The following is a 19469-nucleotide window of genomic DNA, read 5'->3' on the forward strand; positions in this document are numbered from 1 at the left end:
TCTCACATTACATCAGCCTTTAATACAGTACACCGGTGGCTAGGAAGTACTAGGAACTAAACTAGGAAGTAAAACATTAAATCACAATATTACATCTGACACAGCCACACATGTTTCTTTGCACATCAAACTGAGACATACATCCATATTTCACAAGAGAAGTGAGTGTCAACTGTGATGGACCATGAAGGCATTAAGAGTCATCCTCAATGACAACTGAAGACAACATGACAGAGCTGGGTTCACCTCACGACCCACCAGGCCGCCCTGCTCATTCCGGAACCAAAACCCAATGCAAAAGAGCCACGTGGGTCTCCATCCCACAGTGCCCACATTTAAAAATAGCCAGCGCTCTAACGGCACATTAGGCTTGAGCAGCTGGCCACCAATCTTGCGGTGTTTTCTTCCCACCTCCACCGTGATGGGTTAAAAGCAGAGCATCAGATTTAAAACACACAACAGTCAGAGAGGCCATTTCAGCCATCAGGCCAAACTGATTATGGCTCTTTTATTATGGAGACGCCAAGGGAGTCGAACTGCCCTGTTAGGGACAATAAATCGATATAGAGGAGCACGTGCATGCATCCACAAACACACGAGAGAGAGAGAGAGAGAGAGAGAGAGAGAGAGAGAGAGAGAGAGAGAGAGAATGAGAGAGAGAAAGAGAGCAAGAGAGAGAGAGAGAGAGAATGAGAGAGAGTGATATATAGAGGAGCATGTGCATGCATCCACAAACACGAGAAAGAGAGAGAGCGAGAGAATGAGAGAGAGAGAGCGAAAGAGAGCAAGAGAGGAGAACAAGAGAGAGAATGAGAGAGAAAGAGCAAGAGAGAGAGAGAACGAGAGAGAGTGATATATAGAGGAGCATGTGCATGCATCCACAAACGAGAAAGAGAGAGAGCGAGAGAATGAGAGAGAGAGCGAAAGAGAGCAAGAGAGGAGAACAAGAGAGAGAATGAGAGAGAAAGACAGCAAGAGAGAGAGAATGAGAGAGCAAGAGTGAGAAAGAGAGCAAGAGAGAGAGAATGAGAGAGCAAGAGTGAGAAAGAGAGAAAGAGAGAATGAAAGCGCAAGAGTGAGAAAGAGAGCAAGAGAGAGAGAATGAGAGAGCAAGAGTGAGAAAGAGAGCGAGAGAGAGAGAGAGCAGTATCTTAGGATGTGTTATGGCTATGAGATTCAGAGGCTGTCATAAATAAAATCTGTCTGAAGAAGAAGGGGAAAAAAAGCCTGACACAGTAAAACGACAACAGACGAGACTAAACACCAACAAATCCAGACAGCTTGGACTCGTGTTACCTCGCCGGGTCGGTTCGCCAACTAAAACATCTGACAGTTTACAGCAAATGTGATGAAGTCAACCATGCCACGCCAGCCTTGCTTTAATAGCCGCCACAAAATCATTACATCCATTTCCACACAAGCATTTTGGTCAGATACATAACCAGATCAGCCATGATGATGTTAAAACGTGACCAAAAACATTTTAAACCCTCAGGATGATTGTTTTTCCCCCGGGTTGGAAAGTTTTGACTTTAACCGCTGCATTAGCTGAAGTACAAAACTGCCGTCAGGTACGTTCCAGAACCCCCGACTCCCAAAAAAAAAAAAGACGTTCTTCGCGCAAAGATGACCACCATACAAATAACAGGGAGATCACTAGAGAGGGACGAATAAAAACCACAATGACACCCCACAGTTTCTGCAACATCCCATTAAAACGAGGCTCTCCATACTGTAACTGCTGCTAGACACTTAACACACTGCATTTCCATTACCTTCATAAAAACACAACTACCTCGGCCTAGAGAAAGACCCTCAAACACACACACACACACACACACACACACACACACACACACAAAAGGACTTTGTTATGCTCATCCTCAAACACACACACACACACACACACATACACACACACACCATCAATGCCTGCCTGGGGGTTACCATGGCAACCATCCTCTTGGAAAACGGGGAAGGGGGGATGGAGAGGGAGGAAATGCAAGTGGGACTGCAAATGAGAGTGAGGGGTGTGTGTGTGTGTGTGTGTGTGTGTGTGTGTGGGAGAGAGAAAGCGAGAGAGAGCGAGAGGCACCAATCTCCCCCTGCAGAAAGAGATCTCTGGCAGTGACGTATGCTCTCGGGCCTCTGCAGTACCACATGACATCCAGTCTGAAGCCCCTTCACCTGAAATAAGCCGCATGTGGTGCAGGTTCTCATCCATCTCTAACTGTGAGCTTTACAACACACATCACAGACTGGAAGATATCGGTGTGTTACACCGGTCCATCAGCTTTACAACACACATCACAGACCGGAAGATATCGGTGTGTTACACCGGTCCATCAGCTTTACAACACACATCACAGACCGGAAGATATCGGTGTGTTACACCGGTCCATCAGCTTTACAACACACATCACAGACCGGAAGATATCGGTGTGTTACACCGGTCCATCAGCTTTACAACACACATCACAGACCGGAAGATATCGGTGTGTTACACCGGTCCATCAGCTTTACAACACACATCACAGACCGGAAGATATCGGTGTGTTACACCGGTCCATCAGCTTTACAACACACATCACAGACCGGAAGATATCGGGGTGTTACACCGGTCCATCAGCTTTACAACACACATCACAGACTGGAAGATATCGGTGTGTTACACCGGTCCATCAGCTTTACAACACACATCACAGACCGGAAGATATCGGTGTGTTACACCGGTCCATCAGCTTTACAACACACATCACAGACCGGAAGATATCGGTGTGTTACACCGGTCCATCAGCTTTACAACACACATCACAGACCGGAAGATATCGGTGTGTTACACCGGTCCATCAGCTTTACAACACACATCACAGACCGGAAGATATCGGTGTGTTACACCGGTCCATCAGCTTTACAACACACATCACAGACCGGAAGATATCGGGGTGTTACACCGGTCCATCAGCTTTACAACACACATCACAGACTGGAAGATATCGGTGTGTTACACCGGTCCATCAGCTTTACAACACACATCACAGACCGGAAGATATCGGTGTGTTACACCGGTCCATCAGCTTTACAACACACATCACAGACCGGAAGATATCGGTGTGTTACACCGGTCCATCAGCTTTACAACACACATCACAGACTGGAAGATATCGGTGTGTTACACCGGTCCATCAGCTTTACAACACACATCACAGACCGGAAGATTTCGGTGTGTTACACTGGTCCATCAGCTTTACAACACACATCGCAGACTGGAAGATATCGGGGTGTTACACCGGTCCATCAGCATAAATGACCACCCACCCATACCGGTTCTGTGTGTTTGCCCACTAACCAACAACACTAAACATTACATCGAACTGGTCGGTGGGTTTTAAACCTTTTCCCTGAAGGCTGTTAAGACCCATACCTCAAAGCTTGTCGTTCCTATATGATTTCCTTGGCTCTATTATCTAACTTATCTGGTAAGTTTTCCTTGGTTTTAAGATATAGGTTCACAGACCAGAAAACAGCCTCCATGTTAGGAGGATTTGGGGAGGTACCAGGGGTATAATAACTACCCACATTCATTTCCCTGGGGGCAGTGAAAACTAAGCCGAAGTGATGTAAAACCGCAACTGTAATTCACAATAACAGCGCTATATCTAACCTCACCTCATACAGGACTGGATAAATCGCATTTATATTAGAACTAACCTGCTGACCCGCCCGGAGTTGTGTGTTTAGTTCCTTCATCCATCCCAGTAAATCTGCTGATGATGCACTGCACACTACATGAAATATTTTGCCACACACCCAAAGGTGATTATTTACTTCCAGTGTCTCGGTCCCTGGCCGTTAAAAAAACGATAAATACAGAGAGGTCTTGGCCTTATCAATGGCCCTGCATCACACACACACACACACGCACACAAACGCAGACACGACTAGGTTCACACCCAAACGAGAAGCATGAATAAATAAGGATCAGAATAAAATTTTACTGCTGATCAGAGTGTCTCATATTCATTTAGACAGGAGGGACGAGGCAGGAGGTAGGTGATAGTGATGCGGGCTGTGATTTGATTTTTTTCCCCCCATAGGGGCGATTTAATGCTGATCAACTGACAAGTTCATTAAATCATTAGTGTAGATGGGGGGGGGGGGGTTCAAGATGCCGGCAGGCATTGCCAAACTTTCGGGAGGCGCTGTTGACCAATTTCAATTAAACATCAGTGAGGGAAGGCGTCCACTTGTAAATCACAATAACTGCCAGCAGACAGGCTCAACCACCTAACAGCTGTATCAGAAAGTTGAAGTGGGGGGGTGTCCGGGTGGCATGGCGGTCCATTCCGCTGCCTACCAACATGGGGATCGCCAGTTCAAATCCCCGTGTTACCTCCTGCTTGGTCGGGCGCCCCTACAGACACAATTGGCCGTGTCTGCAGGTGGGAAGCCAGATGTGGGTATTTGTCCTGGTCGCTGCACTAGCGCCTCCTCTGGTTAGTCAGTGCACCTGTTCAGGGGGGGAGGGGGAACTGGGGGGAATAGCATGATGCTCCCACATGCTACATCCCCCTGGCGAAACTCCTCACTGTCAGGTGAAAAGAAGTGGCTGGTGACTCCACATGTATCGGAGGAGGCATGTGGTAGTCTGCAGCCCTCCCCGGATCGGCAGAGGGGGTGGAGCAGTGACTGGGACGGCTTGGAAGAGTGGGGTAATTGGCCAAGTACAATTCGGGAGAAAAAGGGGCAAAAAGTCCACAAAAAAAAAAAAGGAGTTGAATTCATCTGGACACCATGTTTATTGGTAGGAACATTTCATCACAGTGCACCAGCCAATCGAAGAGCGCAGAAGGACAACAGCTGTCTAAGCATAAACCAGTGGTGATTCCGTATGTGGCGGGAGTGTCGGAAAAGCTGAGACGCAGATTTTCCAAACACCGCGTCTCAGTTGCGTTCAAACCCCAAAACACACTGCACCAGAAGTTGGTCCACCCCAAGGATCGGGGTGGACCAACTGCTGTTAAGTGCCAGGAGGATTGCTGTGACTTGTACATCGGGGAAACCAAACAGACGCTGGCACAACACAGGAGAACTAACGCATCAGGCCAGGACTCCACCCATCTACAGGCCAGTGGCCACTGGTTTGAACGGGGAGTCAAAGAGGCCATCTATGTGAAGAGGGAACGACCATCCCTGAAACGGGGGGGGGGGGGGGGGGGCTAAGAGTACATCTGTCACCATCTTACAATGCCATGACTGCAACTATTCCCCAACCCTCTGTGAATAGTACACATGGCCATTGTAACTCTAGTTAATGGTCACACCTGTTTGCATATGAAACCGATCATGGTTTCGGTCATTACGCCACTGTATTGTTTATAAGGGTGGGGATACCTGCAGTCAGTTGAGACTGAAGAGGTCACTTAGATGAGCGATGAAAGGTTTCTCTCAATAAACGGTGTGTCCAGATGAACTGATTCAACTCTCTTGATACTTCCCAACCTGGATTATTGAGCATGCGTCAAGACATCTAACAGCTGGTTTAAGTTAGACTAACTGGGTGAGTGATGCTGTCTCCACAATGTGCCGCTACGTCCATGACGGCGTCATTTCACGTCTCCAATTTCGCCACTTTGCAACCAGCCATTGCAATTTCACAGGCTTTGTCGAGCAGTTCCAGTTGTCGAGCAACATTAAGGTGTTCAGAGGGTAACAAAGCTAAAAGAAAATTGCCAAATTTGCGGACGTGGTTTTCGTCCGACAAGGTCGATCTGCCTCTTGTGTGAATTCTGCCCCACTATGAATGCTCGGTCTGAAGTAGGTCATGAGGATTGTTATGTCATATCTTGTGTACATGCTTTGAAATGACATTGATTTAAGCTTGGTGAGGAGCGCCTCAAGAACTGTTTTCTAGAACACATTTCTACACAAAACACTCCGTGAAACTGTAAGGAGCTAAGGCGACAGTGATTATGAAGCAGCATAAAATGCAAATACATTCTGCACTGCAGCCATTGAAGCCATGCGAGCCAAACCAGGGACGAAGGCTTATCGTCTCCCCCTGAGCCCTGAACTACTGCTAACGTTTCCCTCTATATGTAAATGCCGTGATCTCCTCAATTCTCCTTAGGGATATGTCATATACTCGTCTCTGGCTACCCGTGACGATGCCGTCCACTCCTCATTTTTTCTGTCTTTTCTGAAAAAAAAAAAAAAAAAAGCCAGGCGATGACATTGAACTGCCCTGTTAAGTACTGTGCATCTCAGAGGGGAAAGAAATGAAACAACCCTCAGTCTCCAGTAAGGCCCTCTGCCATTGGCTGGAGGACTAGGCAAGTAGAGCATCAAGGACACTCTCTTCTTCTTTCGACTTGTTCCCTGTTTCCCAGGGGGCGCCACAGCAGATCTGATAGTTTCCATCAGTACCCTGTGAAGACACAGCACCGATGGCGGCCGTTGTTAACTCAGGCCTTGACCGATCCGGTATGGTCTTGTCAATCCGCATAATGATCTGGCAAAATTTTACGTCGGATGCTCTTCCTGACACAACCATAGGGAAATAATCTGACACACACACACACCTTAGAGAAATGAAATACACATGTATTCTTAGCTATGCGGCATGCTGGCGCAGTGGTTAGCATGGTCGCCTCACAAGCACGAAGGTCCTGGGTTCGAGCCCCGGAGTAGTCCAACCTTGGGGGTCGTCCCAAGGCGTCCTCTGTGTGGAGTTTGCATGTTCTCCCTGTGTCTGTGTGGGTTTCCTCCGGGTGCTCCGGTCTCCTCCCACAGTCCAAAGACATGTAGGTCAGGTGAATCGGCCGTACTAAATTGTCCCTAGGTGTGAAAGTGTGTGTGTGTATTGGCTCTGTGATGGCCTGGCGGCCTGTCTAGAGCGTCTCCCCGCCTGCTGCCCAATGACTGCTGGGATAGGCTCCAGCATCCCTGCAACCCTGAGAACAGGATAAGGGGTTCAGATAATGGAGGGATGGATTCTTAGCTATTCAATTCCTGTAATAAAAGTGCCGTGAAGGGATAGACCACTAGAGGAGAGAAATGATGCAAAAGTTGAGAAAGAAAAAGATGTGGAGCAATGGATGCAGCAGTGAGAGAGCGAGCAAGAGAGAGAGAAAACAAAACAGCCATGCTCCCACACACTCAACACCTCTCTCTCTCCTTCGCGTGAGCGCTCTGTACATCTAACTCTAAATTCTGCAGATTTCTGCCCAAGCACTGTAGACGATGAAGGCTTGGAAGAGGAGGGTGTTTAAGCATGCAGATGTGTGTATGTCTGTGTTTCTGAATCTGTGTGTGTGTGCGTGTGTAAGTGTTCAGATTGCAGGTTCAATTACTAAAGCAAGGCATCGAAAAATGAGCTACAGTCACTTTGGGACCAGATTCTTGGACAACCCAATGGAAAAACCATTATGCTCCATGTTTATCTGTGTCCAATTACCATAGATTAGCATACATCTGCATAAATCAAAGGGTTAAACGGTGCAACACGGGATGAGCATCATCCCAACAGATGTCCGGGGCCATGGAAAAAAAAAAAAGCTCCGGCCCCGAAGTTGGCACGGCTGGTTAGCCGTGTTTCTCGGTAGTGATTCGACAGGGCCAGCAAACAAAGCCGGATTCAAACGGTGAGAACGAGTTAAAGCAGCGATCTTTACAGACAAGAGAGGAGTCTTGCACACCATGTTGAAATGTGATGCTATGTACTCGATCAGCCCTGGCTGTGCAGGGGGTATAGGGCATCACCGGCCACCGAAGGGGACTTGAGGATGCAGTGTGAAAACTGATATACAGTTTGTTTCCACTCCAAAGTGAAAAATCTTAACACACTTTACTGAAAAAGCAAGTGGCCATCTCGGCCCGTGTGTGAGAGAAATTTCTGTGAATGTTGTTTTTTTCCCCAGGATGCCTTTGAGCCCGTCAGCAATCTGAAGGCAGCATCACCCATCTCCATCCACTCATCCTAAAATGACGCAACCATCACCCCGATAGCTGTTATTACCCCCCTTTGTGGTTTTGCCTTGTAAAATAAAGCCTTTTTTCTTTGAAGGACGCTCTCTATAAAACGACAGAAACAGTTTCATGTGATTCGAGTTCAACTCCCTTGTTCTGTCGCCCAAGAGCACATGCAAATCACAACAGACACGCTGGAACAACAGCTTGGTCTCGGCGTTGGCATCGTGGAAAGACGGTGTTTGGCACAGTCTTCAGAAAAAGAAAAAAAAATCCTAGTCAGACTCGGTGTGAAATACGGAGCAGAGCTGGCACCGGCGGTTTGATAACGAGTCGTTTGCAAAGTCCTTCACAACATCAGAACAAACCCACAATACAGGCAGTCGTCAGGCACCAGGGTCACAGAGTCTCCGCCACTGGTCCCGGGAACTTCCCCAAAAGAGATACTGCAGAAAACAATCAATTGTACGTATCTCTCTGTAATTTCTCTCCCTCCTCATCCCTCCTTCACCCCTCTCCTCTCTGGCAGACGGTGATAAAAAGAGAGATGTGGCCAGCGGGAAAGTCTTTTTAAAGGCGCTGGCTTCTCAGAGGGGGACCTGTCACAAGCAATGTGCAGGGAAGAGGGAGACTCTGTCCCACCATTCTGTTCCCATAACTTGGCTCGGGTGCAGCTTTTTAGGACACCTGAAGGACTTGATGTTGTGTTTCAGGTCTCCGACACGGCTCCTGCTCACATTTTCAGTCTTTTTTTTTTTACCTTTTCATGCGAATAGCAGCTAATCCTCCAGAATAGAGAAAATCTCACACAGCCAAGGAAATAAGCTAGTAGGCTAATGATACAGTCATGCCAATACAAACAAACACACACACACACACACACACACACACACACACACACAACCAGGAAGTCTGTTGAGGGACTACACAAACACATAGTTGCAGGTCACTAAAGCTATTTCCAACACAATATTATTCAACACACACAGACACAGACACAGACACACACACACACACACACAACAGCATGGCATTCCACCATCTGCTCCAACTTTATTTTTAACTCATTTATGCCCCAGTACTTTCACCACCTACCAGTACTGAACAACAAAAGAAGCCAAACAACAACTGATAAATCAATCAATCACACACACACACACACACACACACACAGATGATTTTCTAGATCTGTTCCACGCTCACACATCATGCTCTCTAACACCACATAGCTATTGATATTCCTCCTAATACCCCCCCCACACACACCCCTCACTCCTGCAACACTCATCAGAAATAACAAAACCACAATGACTGCCGAGACACACACGTCCACAAATCCCTGCATCCAGCAAACTGTGTGTGTGTGTGAACAGCATGATTCTGTTTTATATATCCATATTCTTACACAATGCCACACACTCTCACACACCTACACAGCACCTGATACCAGCATACTGTGCTGCTGACAAATTATTTCATTCAGCCCACACATAAGGCTGATGATTACACCTGCACACACACACACACACACACACATCCACAGTAGCTACTTCTTAGGCCTCACGTTATTTATTTTTTGGACCCCCCCCCCCCTTTTCTACCCCCCCCCCCACTCTTCCGAGCCGTCCCGGTCCCTGCTCCACCCCCTCTGCCGAATCCGGGGGGGGGGGGGGGGCTGCAGACTACTACATGCCTCCTCTGATACATGTAGCGTCGCCAGCCGCTTCTTTTCACCTGACAGTAAGGAGTTTCACCAGGGGGACGTAGCACATGGGAGGATCACGCTATTCCCCCGCCAGTTCCCCCTCCCCCCTGGAACAGGCGCTCCGACCGACCACAGGAGGCGCTAGTGCAGCAACCAGGATACATACCCACAGCCGTCTTCCCACCTGCAGACACGGCCAGTTGTGTCTGTAGGGACGCTCGACCAAGCCGGAGGTAACATGGAGATTCGAACCGGCAATCCCCGTGTTGGTAGGCAACGGAATAGACCGCCACGCCACCCGGATGCCACAGGCCTCAGGTTATTCAACATAAGATTAACTCCAGTACACACTTGTGAGTTTTGTTATGCTTCTGTTTCTTATTCTGGCAAGCACGCACGCACGCACGCACGCACGCACACACACACACACACACACACACACACACACACACACACACACACACACACACACACAAGGTCTTACTGCGATGCGGAGAAGGGTAGCCTTGACAGCGGCCCATCGGTCCAGCCGTCTGTCGATGACCAGGATGAATCCCACTCCTGTCGAGGCAACGCTGCAAGGAGACAAACTGTTAACGTCATGGTGATTGACTGTGTCCATCTACATGTGTGTGTGTGTGTGTGTGTGTGTGTGTGTGTGTGTGTGTGTGCGCACACGTGTGAGTAGCAGTTTAGTGTTGAATTCTCCAAACGGTTCAGATCTTGAGAAGGGGTTTGACAACGCCACAGGCCTCCTGACACAGAATTCATTTTGGCAACACAATGAGCAGTGACACGTCAGCCTGGCAGACACACAGGAAGTTGTTTACTTCCACAAATAGTCACATGGTTCATCCACAACTCTTGATAACACTATCCAAAAAGGTGCACAAACCATCGCAGGTGTCGCAACACGGATGAAGAGGCAACGTGAACAAATCTTTCTTGGTCCTAGCAAGCGGAGATACCTGATTTGTGGGTTAGCTGCTGGGGTAAGCGGTTGCATGTAAAGCTTCGGGTTAGAGAGCATCAACCAACGGTATACCCTCCACAAGTACAGTAGTACCAACATTGTGTGACTGTGTGTGTGTGTGTGTGTGTGTGAGTATATCTGTGCATTTGCAGACATCTGTGTGCACAATCAGTATGTATCATCAGTTTTTCTACATGCAACCCTCTGATTACAATGGCAGCCATGGCTGAATGTATGCGTGTTGTGCGAGTGTGTGTACACTTGTAAGAATTTAAAAAAAAATCATTCATTATCCATTCACTCCATAGGCACCACCGTGTATATGTGAGAGTAAGTGTGAGGTTGTGTGTAGATGTGTGTGTGTGTTTGTTTATGCCCAGCGTTCCCACAAGAGGCCCCGTGTTGTCACCTCGCAGTCCAACAGAGAGCCCGCCATACAAATCGACATCATTAGGTGGATGACTCCCAACACACGAGCGCACCGATTTTAACTGCCCCCGTCATAAAACCCCCATATTGGCGGTGAACAGCAGCGGGTTGCAACACAGGACACACAAACAGACACACATATACACTTTGTAAGGACACCATTAGAATACCGCCAAGGCAGTTCATCTGGGCATCAATATTTTCCCATACACGAACACACATACACACACACACACACTAATGTGTACACAGACACACACACATATATAGGGGAAAAATATAATGCTCTGTACTACCCAGTGAAAGCTGCGAATGAAAATCCTTAATTCGCTTCCATCGGAAATACCATTCAAACCACCATGCTGAGAAAATCCCCAAGTCTTCACTGTTGCAGAAAAAAAAATCTCCTCAATATTCCATTGTTATCATCCGGCAGTTCTCCATGTTTCTGAGTGATATGTTTCCTCCTCCATCCAAAGATGTCATCTTCATAACTCCATTCCTTTGGTTTCTAAAATGTGTTTGACTGACTGCACTCATCTGCTCGTAGCTCAGATGCAGAGAGGTGACCGCGCACGTCTTTAAAGAGCATCTCTCTCTCTCGCTCTCTCCTTCTCTTCTTCTCCCCTCCTCCTCATCTCCCCGCTTCCAACCCCCAGCCAATTAAATCTGAACCCTGCATCTAATGTTCCTCCTGCAGCCAATCGGAGCCACGAGGAGCGTTGATTGGCATTTGCCGGGAGACTTGTTGTGAAAGGCTGGTGGGGAGAAAAGGGGTGGGACCTAAAACGTTCACCCCCTAGCCCCCCACCCTTCAGCTGGTGGGCTGCAATATCCAGATACACAGAAGCACCGCCATGATACTGACACACACACACACACACACACACACACACACACACACACACACACACACACACACACACACACACAATGATAATACATACAAAAGCACAAACCATTGTTAACACACCCCTCCCCTGCTCCTCTCCTCTCCTTCAATCTCCTCAATTATGTGCATGTGTGTGTGTGCATGTACGAGAAGCCCAGCGCTCAACAGTAAAGCAGCAATAAAATACAGAGGGAGAGAGGGGAATTGGAAAAAGGAGAGGAGAGAGAGAGAGAGAGAGAATTTTGAATTGAATTTACAACAGCTTTGTTTAACTATAAACTAACTGACAATTGCACATCTTTTTTTTTTCAATTGCAAACAAACAAACAAGGTCACTCCTTTACATTAACATGTGCCCAGAGTTCAGCCTCCATCTCAGAACCCCAAATCAAATCAAAACTGGAGAGAGAGAGAGAGAGAGAGAGAGAGAGAGAGAGAGAGAGAGAGAGAGAGAGAGAGAGAGAGAGAGAGAGAGAGAGAGAAATGGGAAAGGAAAGAAGAAAAAAGATGTATGTTTTGTCCATCTCTTCCCTGACAGGTTCTCGGTTATCACATGAACCCGAGCTAATCCAACCTAAAACCACACCCTTCATGTTCCTACAGAGAGAGACGAGGACGGAAAGGTATAGGCACACCTTTCTGTTACATAGATCCACAGATAGATAGCTAGATAGATAATGTTACTGGGGCAATCTTTTGACACCCTAAACTCCTTTATCCTATGACAAGTACAGAATACAGAAATTGTGTGTGAAATTGAGCAATTAAGCAGACAAAAAATATATATAAATTTGAGAAAGTTTATTTCGTAACAAAAGATTGCTGGGCTAGCAGCACTAGAAAAAAAATCACCAACAAATAATGCCGGCATAAGGCATCCATCGAAAAGTTAAGTCAGTTAAATAAAATAAACAAAACGAAATGAAAAGTTCGATGCTATCCACACGGCCGCCATGCCAGAGCCTTTTATTTTGAGGCAGGTCTGCCCCATCTCTACCATCTCTAAACCAATTTATGCGTCATTGTTCCCCTTTTCATCTCGTCTTTTTCCTTCTAAAATCAATTTCCCTTTTCTTTGAGTCCCTTTTGTGGCTTCTGTCCGTCCTTGTTCTCTCCTCCCATCGCTCTGGATTTCATCCTTTCATTGTGGCCGTGACACTGCCCTTGTATCTTCATGCAGTACATTGAGCCAACTGGGACAAAGCCAGTCTGAACGTTTAGCACTTTGCTGCCATCTAATGGTTTCACGACGCATTACACAACACATCCTAAAGGCCTGGCTTATGTGACTACAGAGTACGTGCGAGCGTGAGTTCCATCAAAAACAGACTTGCATGCAAAAATCCTGAAGAATAACATGAGGATACATGATGACATGCATGTACAGCCTGTGCTGTGAATGGATTGGACGAGTAGATGAGTAACGGTTCTGAGTTTTGCTCTCGCCTGTCAGCACATTCAAGAACGTTTTCACAGGTTTCCCCCCCCCAATCTGGAGAAAAGATTCTCCAGGACATTTTTTCCAGGACTTTTGCTTGGATATACATGACAGCCGTTGCTCATGGAAAGACATTTTTCGATACTGAGTATAACTGGAAGCCCCACCAAGTCTCTAAATGCACTATGAACTGTTTTGCACGTCACTGAGCATACTGCCAAAACTTCACTGACATGTTACTGGCTAAAAATATGCTATCACAGCGGGTAGAAATAAGATTTTATAACCTAACATTACAAATTTCCATGATCTCAATAGTATTTCCAGGACAACTGTATATACATGTATATAAATTTCTACATCTTCCAGGATTTTCAGGATGTGTGGAAAAGCTGATTCACGTGTATGCAGATGTGCATTAAGGTTTGTATGTTTTGCCCTGAAAATTGCAACCACTCCATTAATAAGTGTATGAATATGAATATGTGTGTGTGTTTTATAATGACAAGGGGGGGGGGGGTTCCCATTCATGAGCTCTGCAGAATTCTACCAGCCTTGGGAAAGTAGGGTGCCTAGGCAAACAACGGGAAGCAGCCATGCTAGGACATCACAAGCACTCTTTCATAATATCAATATATAATGCTGATCAGGTCAGGTCAAACAGCCGCTTTATTAAAACCCTGAAAGATGTATAGTGTTCCACCACAGTCTAACTATAGAGTATTAATATTATATAAAAAAAAGACTGGAGGCTTTATAAATTCATCCCTTAACTGATGGAGATGCATTGCTTAACTTGTGCATGCAGTTTGTGTGCAGCAACAAAGTCTTTGTAAGGTTAGAATAAAACTTAAGTGTGAGCGCACATTTGGATGTTACTCTGTGTGAGTGAGTGTGTGTGTGTGTGTGTGTGTGTGTGTGTGTGTGTGTGTGTGTGTGTGTGTGTAAGACTAACCTGGAAATGCTGGTTAGGTAGTTAAGGACATTCTGAAACTCCTCCTCCTCCAGCTCGCCAAAAGCAGGGAATTCTGGGAAGATTATAATGGGGCTGCCATTTTCCCCACGGCCCCCTGGGAAGCACAACAGGTCAGGAAGAGATCATTGAAAGGTCAAAGTTCATTAAAATAATGATGATCTGGGGGGGGGGGGTTGGGGGGTCTGGCTGTCTTCTAGAGATGGTGAAGGTGGGTAATGACCTTAGTAAGACACATAATTTACAAATGGATTAAATTCAAAATGGATAAAATAAAGAAAATATGGAAGGGAAAACTTATCACCACACTAAATAACGATTGTTATTATTGGCAAATGTGACAATTAGCATGGCTTTAAGGTCCCATTTATCATAATCTTAAATGTGATAATAATGTGGCAGCTTCCTGAGTGTAAAAGATAGGTAATATGAGCAGGTAGGACAGGCAACACATTAATTTGCATTGAATAAAGGGAAATGCATTGAGATAAAAAAAAAAACTTATAATAACTGTTCATAATGAAAGCAGTGGGTCACGGCCATGATCATGAAGCAACAGAGATGAGCAGTTTTGCCAATGATAAAAATGAGCTTTATTTTATGGTACATCTGTTTCCTCTAGTCCGATATGATCGATATAAGCCTCTTTTACCAGGGAGGCTTGTTATTCCGGGGCAAATGAAAACAAAAACATGAAAAGCTTATCTGTGTATTTGAAGCTGTAGACTGACCAAATGACAACAACAAAAACATGAGGCGTGTAAAGCTTACTTTGCAGGGAATGGATCAACGAAAGGTGAAAGAAAATTGCCCTGTTGGTACCAACTCATTGTTTCTGTACTACTTGTTTATTCCCATGACTCTTGAAGATGGTGTTTGATGGTACGATCGGATATCGCCATGTTGGTGTTTCTAATCTATGTTGCAAGTAAACGTTAATACATGTAGTTGTTTTAAATTGTGTGTGGTGTTTTATTTTTGATCATTTACTAGAAATTTCAGGAAACCTTGGGATCATGACCCCAAGGTTGGGAGAAGCTGGGGTAAGGTAAGTGTTAGGTTAATGTTATTTTGGGTTAGCTAAGATATTTTTCCATTTTTTTGCCCCGTGTCGCAAAATCACGACCTCACAACAACATGATTGGTCCGTTGCAATGATGGTCTTGCAGCAACTTTTTCCTTTTATTCCCCCCCCTCTTTTTTGTCCTCCCCAGTTGCATTCGGCCAATCACCCCACCTTTCCGAGCCATCCTGGTCGCTGCTCCACCCCCTCTGCCAATCCGGGGAGGGCTGCAGACTACCACATGGCTCCTCCAATACATGTGGAGTCGCCAGCCGCTTCTTTTCACCTGACAGTGAGGAGTTTCACCAGGGGCACGTAGCATGTGGGAGGATCACGCTATTCCCCCCAGTTCCTCCTCCCCCCTGAACAGGTACCCTGACCGACCAAAGGAGGCACTAGTGCAGGACACACACCCACATCCGGCTTCCCACCCGCAGACAAGGCCAATTGTATCTGTAGGGACGCCCAACCAAGCCGGAGGTAACGGGGATTGCCGGTTCGAATCCCCGTGTTGGTAGGCAACGGAATAGACTACCACGCCACCCGGACACCCCGGGAAAACATTAATTATGATGTCACTGGGACAACACCAACACAGCGATATCAGATATACCTTGCCTGATGTATGTCTGTTAAAAGGGAAGTTTCGGCACTAATAATCTGCACGGCAAGTTAGCACTGATAGTCAATCTAGTGTTTTGAAATTAACATCGCAAATCTGCCTTGTAGTCTTCCACCATCCATTGGTGTCACTGATGGATGGTAGAAGGAAGCCAGTTTGCTGTAGCAGACTACAGCAACACAGACAACATCGACACGTATTGAGTGTGTTATAGAGATGCTACTGCTCTGACTAAAATATGGAAAAAAAGGCTGAAAATTGGTGAAATTTCCCTTTAGAGTCAGTGGGGAAGCAGTTGACTCCATGGGCCAAAATGGAGCATAGCAGTTACTGTACTCTATGTGACAAATTGAAATTGCACATAGTACACATGTTTTTCCTGTGCTGATGCCTGGAAGGGATAATCGCATCACATCGTTTATAAGGGAAAACTTCAGACTACACAAAATGACCCCGTTTCAACCGCTGTCTGTAAAGAGAAGCAAGGCAACCCCCGAGTCCTTTTATTTGCTTCTAATGTTTTCTCCTGTATAGACAAAAAGACCCTTCTGAGGTATATTCAATTTCTTATCCTATTATCTTTTCTTTTTAAATAGAATTTCCTAATTCAATCCTTCTTATTTTTTTGCACAGGAACAAGCTTCAGGCAAGACCGCTCGGAAAAAGAAAAAAAAAAGAAAACAAAAAGTGCAACTCGTGATAAGCGAAGTATTAGAGATACTCACTCACACACACACACGCACACATATTAGCAGTGCCGTCACATAGACTTGCCCATTTTTTCCGTTGGCGGGTCAGGTTGCAAAGTAGATTGCCCTGGCAATGAATTATTCACATGCCATCACCAAGCAGGCACTGTCGTCATGGTAACCCAATACTGTGTGTTGTATGTGTGTGTGTGTGTGCGTGTGTCTTATCTGGGTCGGCATACCAGGGGTGTCTGATCAACTTTTCCTGGAGAGTCTGTCAAGTGGCTTTTCGAAGTGCAGCTCTCGAGCGACTCAGTGTTTTCAGTAGATTTACAAGCGTTTACAAGAGCTTGCCGCATCTTTGAGACGTGAGCCATTTTCAGAAGAACTTCTCAAAAGTAAAGAAAAAAAAGCGAGATCTGGAGTGTTAAATTGGGTGAATATAACGAGCAACTCCCCCCTCCCCAATTTTAGGGCACAACAAAACTTCTTTATCAAAAAAGAAGGAGAATGATGTAATGTTTAAGAAATACGTTCTACCGGAGAAGACTGAAAAAATTCACATCCACCACTCTAGATGGATAAGACTGGTCCAGTTTGTAGTTTGAGTACACGAGGGTGGAAAAAGAGAAACAGGAAAGACAGACATGGAAAAAAAGAGGGTCTGATATGAGAGAGAGAGAGAGCGAGATATGCAACTATAGGCATCCCCCCCACTCAAAACCGCTCTAGTTCTGCTTTTATTTCTGACAAAACTGATACCAGGCTCCCCCTATTAGGAAAAACTAATATAGAAAACATGAGCTGAATGCAGTTCACTATGAGAGTCATGTTTCTGAGGTTCTTGATAAAGCGTTTCGGAAATCCCGATTCATAACCGGACATGAAAATCTACCAGCTTATTTAATGTGGATAAATGTTTGAGGACTCAGAGAAACAGTCTTTTTGAGAGCATTTTCATCAGATATGAAGCAACAAGGTGGGACATTGGGATGTGCCAAAACCCTGTGCTTCCTAAAAATGGATAAAATGCAAAAAACGGTGCTGCATAAGGAGATTTTAGGTTAAGGAAATAAGGTTTTCTCTCATCACACTTGGTCGATATTAAGTTTTGAAAAATGGACAGCTCAGTTTTTATATGACAAAGGGGGAGTTGGATTGTTTTACATTGCCGGTTTGAATTTGAATGCACAGCCATGCAGTACATGATCTCTCTCATCTCTCACTGCAGTACATGATGACTGCAAAAAAAAGAATTTTCCACAAAGAAAGGGAAACATGGATTGATGCAGAAATGCAAGCCTGTATGGATTTTGTGAGTATTTTTGGCATTAATTGTTCAACAGGCCTTCAATGGTGCATGAATAATTGGCTAAATGTATGGAAAGAAAAAAAAATATTGCATTTAAGAGTCTTAAAACCTGCATTCTTCACTGAGGACAGAAGGTGAGAGAACTGACCTGGCAGGAAGGCAAACTGTTTTTGGAGTTCAGAGCCTATTTCCGCTGCACACAGGGGACCGCTTTCTCTCCTCATGATGTCATCTACAGAAAGAGAAAGAAAGCTGTCATCAGATGATATGTCAATACACAGATCCTTTAAAAAGGAAAAAGTCACCCCCCACACACGCACACACAATCATCTCAAACAGTGATATAATATTGTGAGGGAATTGATGTTTGCAGCGAACACCCTCGTACATAAAATAAGTAACTCCATTTCATCTTTTTAACAGAAAACAATATACTGACACATCCACCAGGTTTCTACACCAGCTGGGTTCATTATCCAGTATGGTTGGAGAAAACGGAAATCAGCTGGCGTAGTGTTCGGCTGGACCTAAAACCCGGACATCAACATAACTGGAATGGACATTGTTGTGAAGATAAACTGCTATTGATGGGTCAAGCAACTCATAACTCATACAGCCTTTCAGTGGATATTGCCGTAAATATAAGATATCGGCCTGCAACTGCAAGTCATGGAGAAATGGTTTTGAAAATAGCATTTTTGGGAGTTGCGGGTTCCATGGCGTGGAGCGGAGGAGGGTTCTATAAGACAACACGTGAAGCAGTGTTTCACCAAAAAACAGACAAACAATAAACTTAACACACATAATATAAAAAACCCATCTTTTGTAAACGCCAATGATTCATTAGAACGACTATTTCCTCTAGGAATCAAGCCGAAAGTGTCAACTTTGAGGGGGAAAAAAATGCATCGTGGATATTTCCCAAAACAGCGCCCTCTTCAGCTGAGGCGGGGAGTGTTCTGCCCCACTAACCCAAGGTACATAAACTAAAAATGTAAACCCGGGGGGGGGGCGCTCTACGGAATAAACCGCCGTTCTTGCAACCCGCTCGTTCGCATCCCAGACTCGCTGTAACCGGTCACGTCCAGAGCGTCCACGGGGTAAGGCATTCATTAGGCCACCCTTACCCCAGCGATAGTGGGTGCCGGTCGGTGTAGTCGTGTTTGGGGAACCGTCGTTCTCCAGCGACCCCTCTGGCTTGAACGAGTTTGAAGGAAGCTGGTGTAACGACTATCTCCTTCCTGTGGAAACGTAAGCCAGGGGAGTTATTCGACAAGAGTTCCGGCCATGTGCCAGTTAATCGGGTGGGCTAAAGGGAAAAACTAGAAATAAATTAAACAAAAATGTAAACCCGGTGTAAATCGAAATAAATCATGAATGTGAACAAAAAAACGTATCTGCTATA

The 19469-nt window shown here is 45.7% G+C and overlaps 1 protein-coding gene across 1 annotated transcript in view; it reads right to left on the reverse strand.

Moving 5' to 3' along the window:
- Positions 1 to 19469, reverse strand: part of mcf2la (mcf.2 cell line derived transforming sequence-like a) — an 86442-nt gene that overhangs the window by 28339 nt on the left and 38634 nt on the right. Inside the window, 3 exon segments of the mRNA XM_056301432.1 lie at positions 10158 to 10248; positions 14361 to 14475; positions 18213 to 18296. Coding sequence (XP_056157407.1) covers positions 10158 to 10248; positions 14361 to 14475; positions 18213 to 18296 — 290 coding nt within the window.

The sequence above is a fragment of the Lampris incognitus genome, chromosome 21 (assembly GCF_029633865.1).
Source record: "Lampris incognitus isolate fLamInc1 chromosome 21, fLamInc1.hap2, whole genome shotgun sequence".
In the NCBI taxonomy this organism is placed as follows: domain Eukaryota; kingdom Metazoa; phylum Chordata; class Actinopteri; order Lampriformes; family Lampridae; genus Lampris; species Lampris incognitus.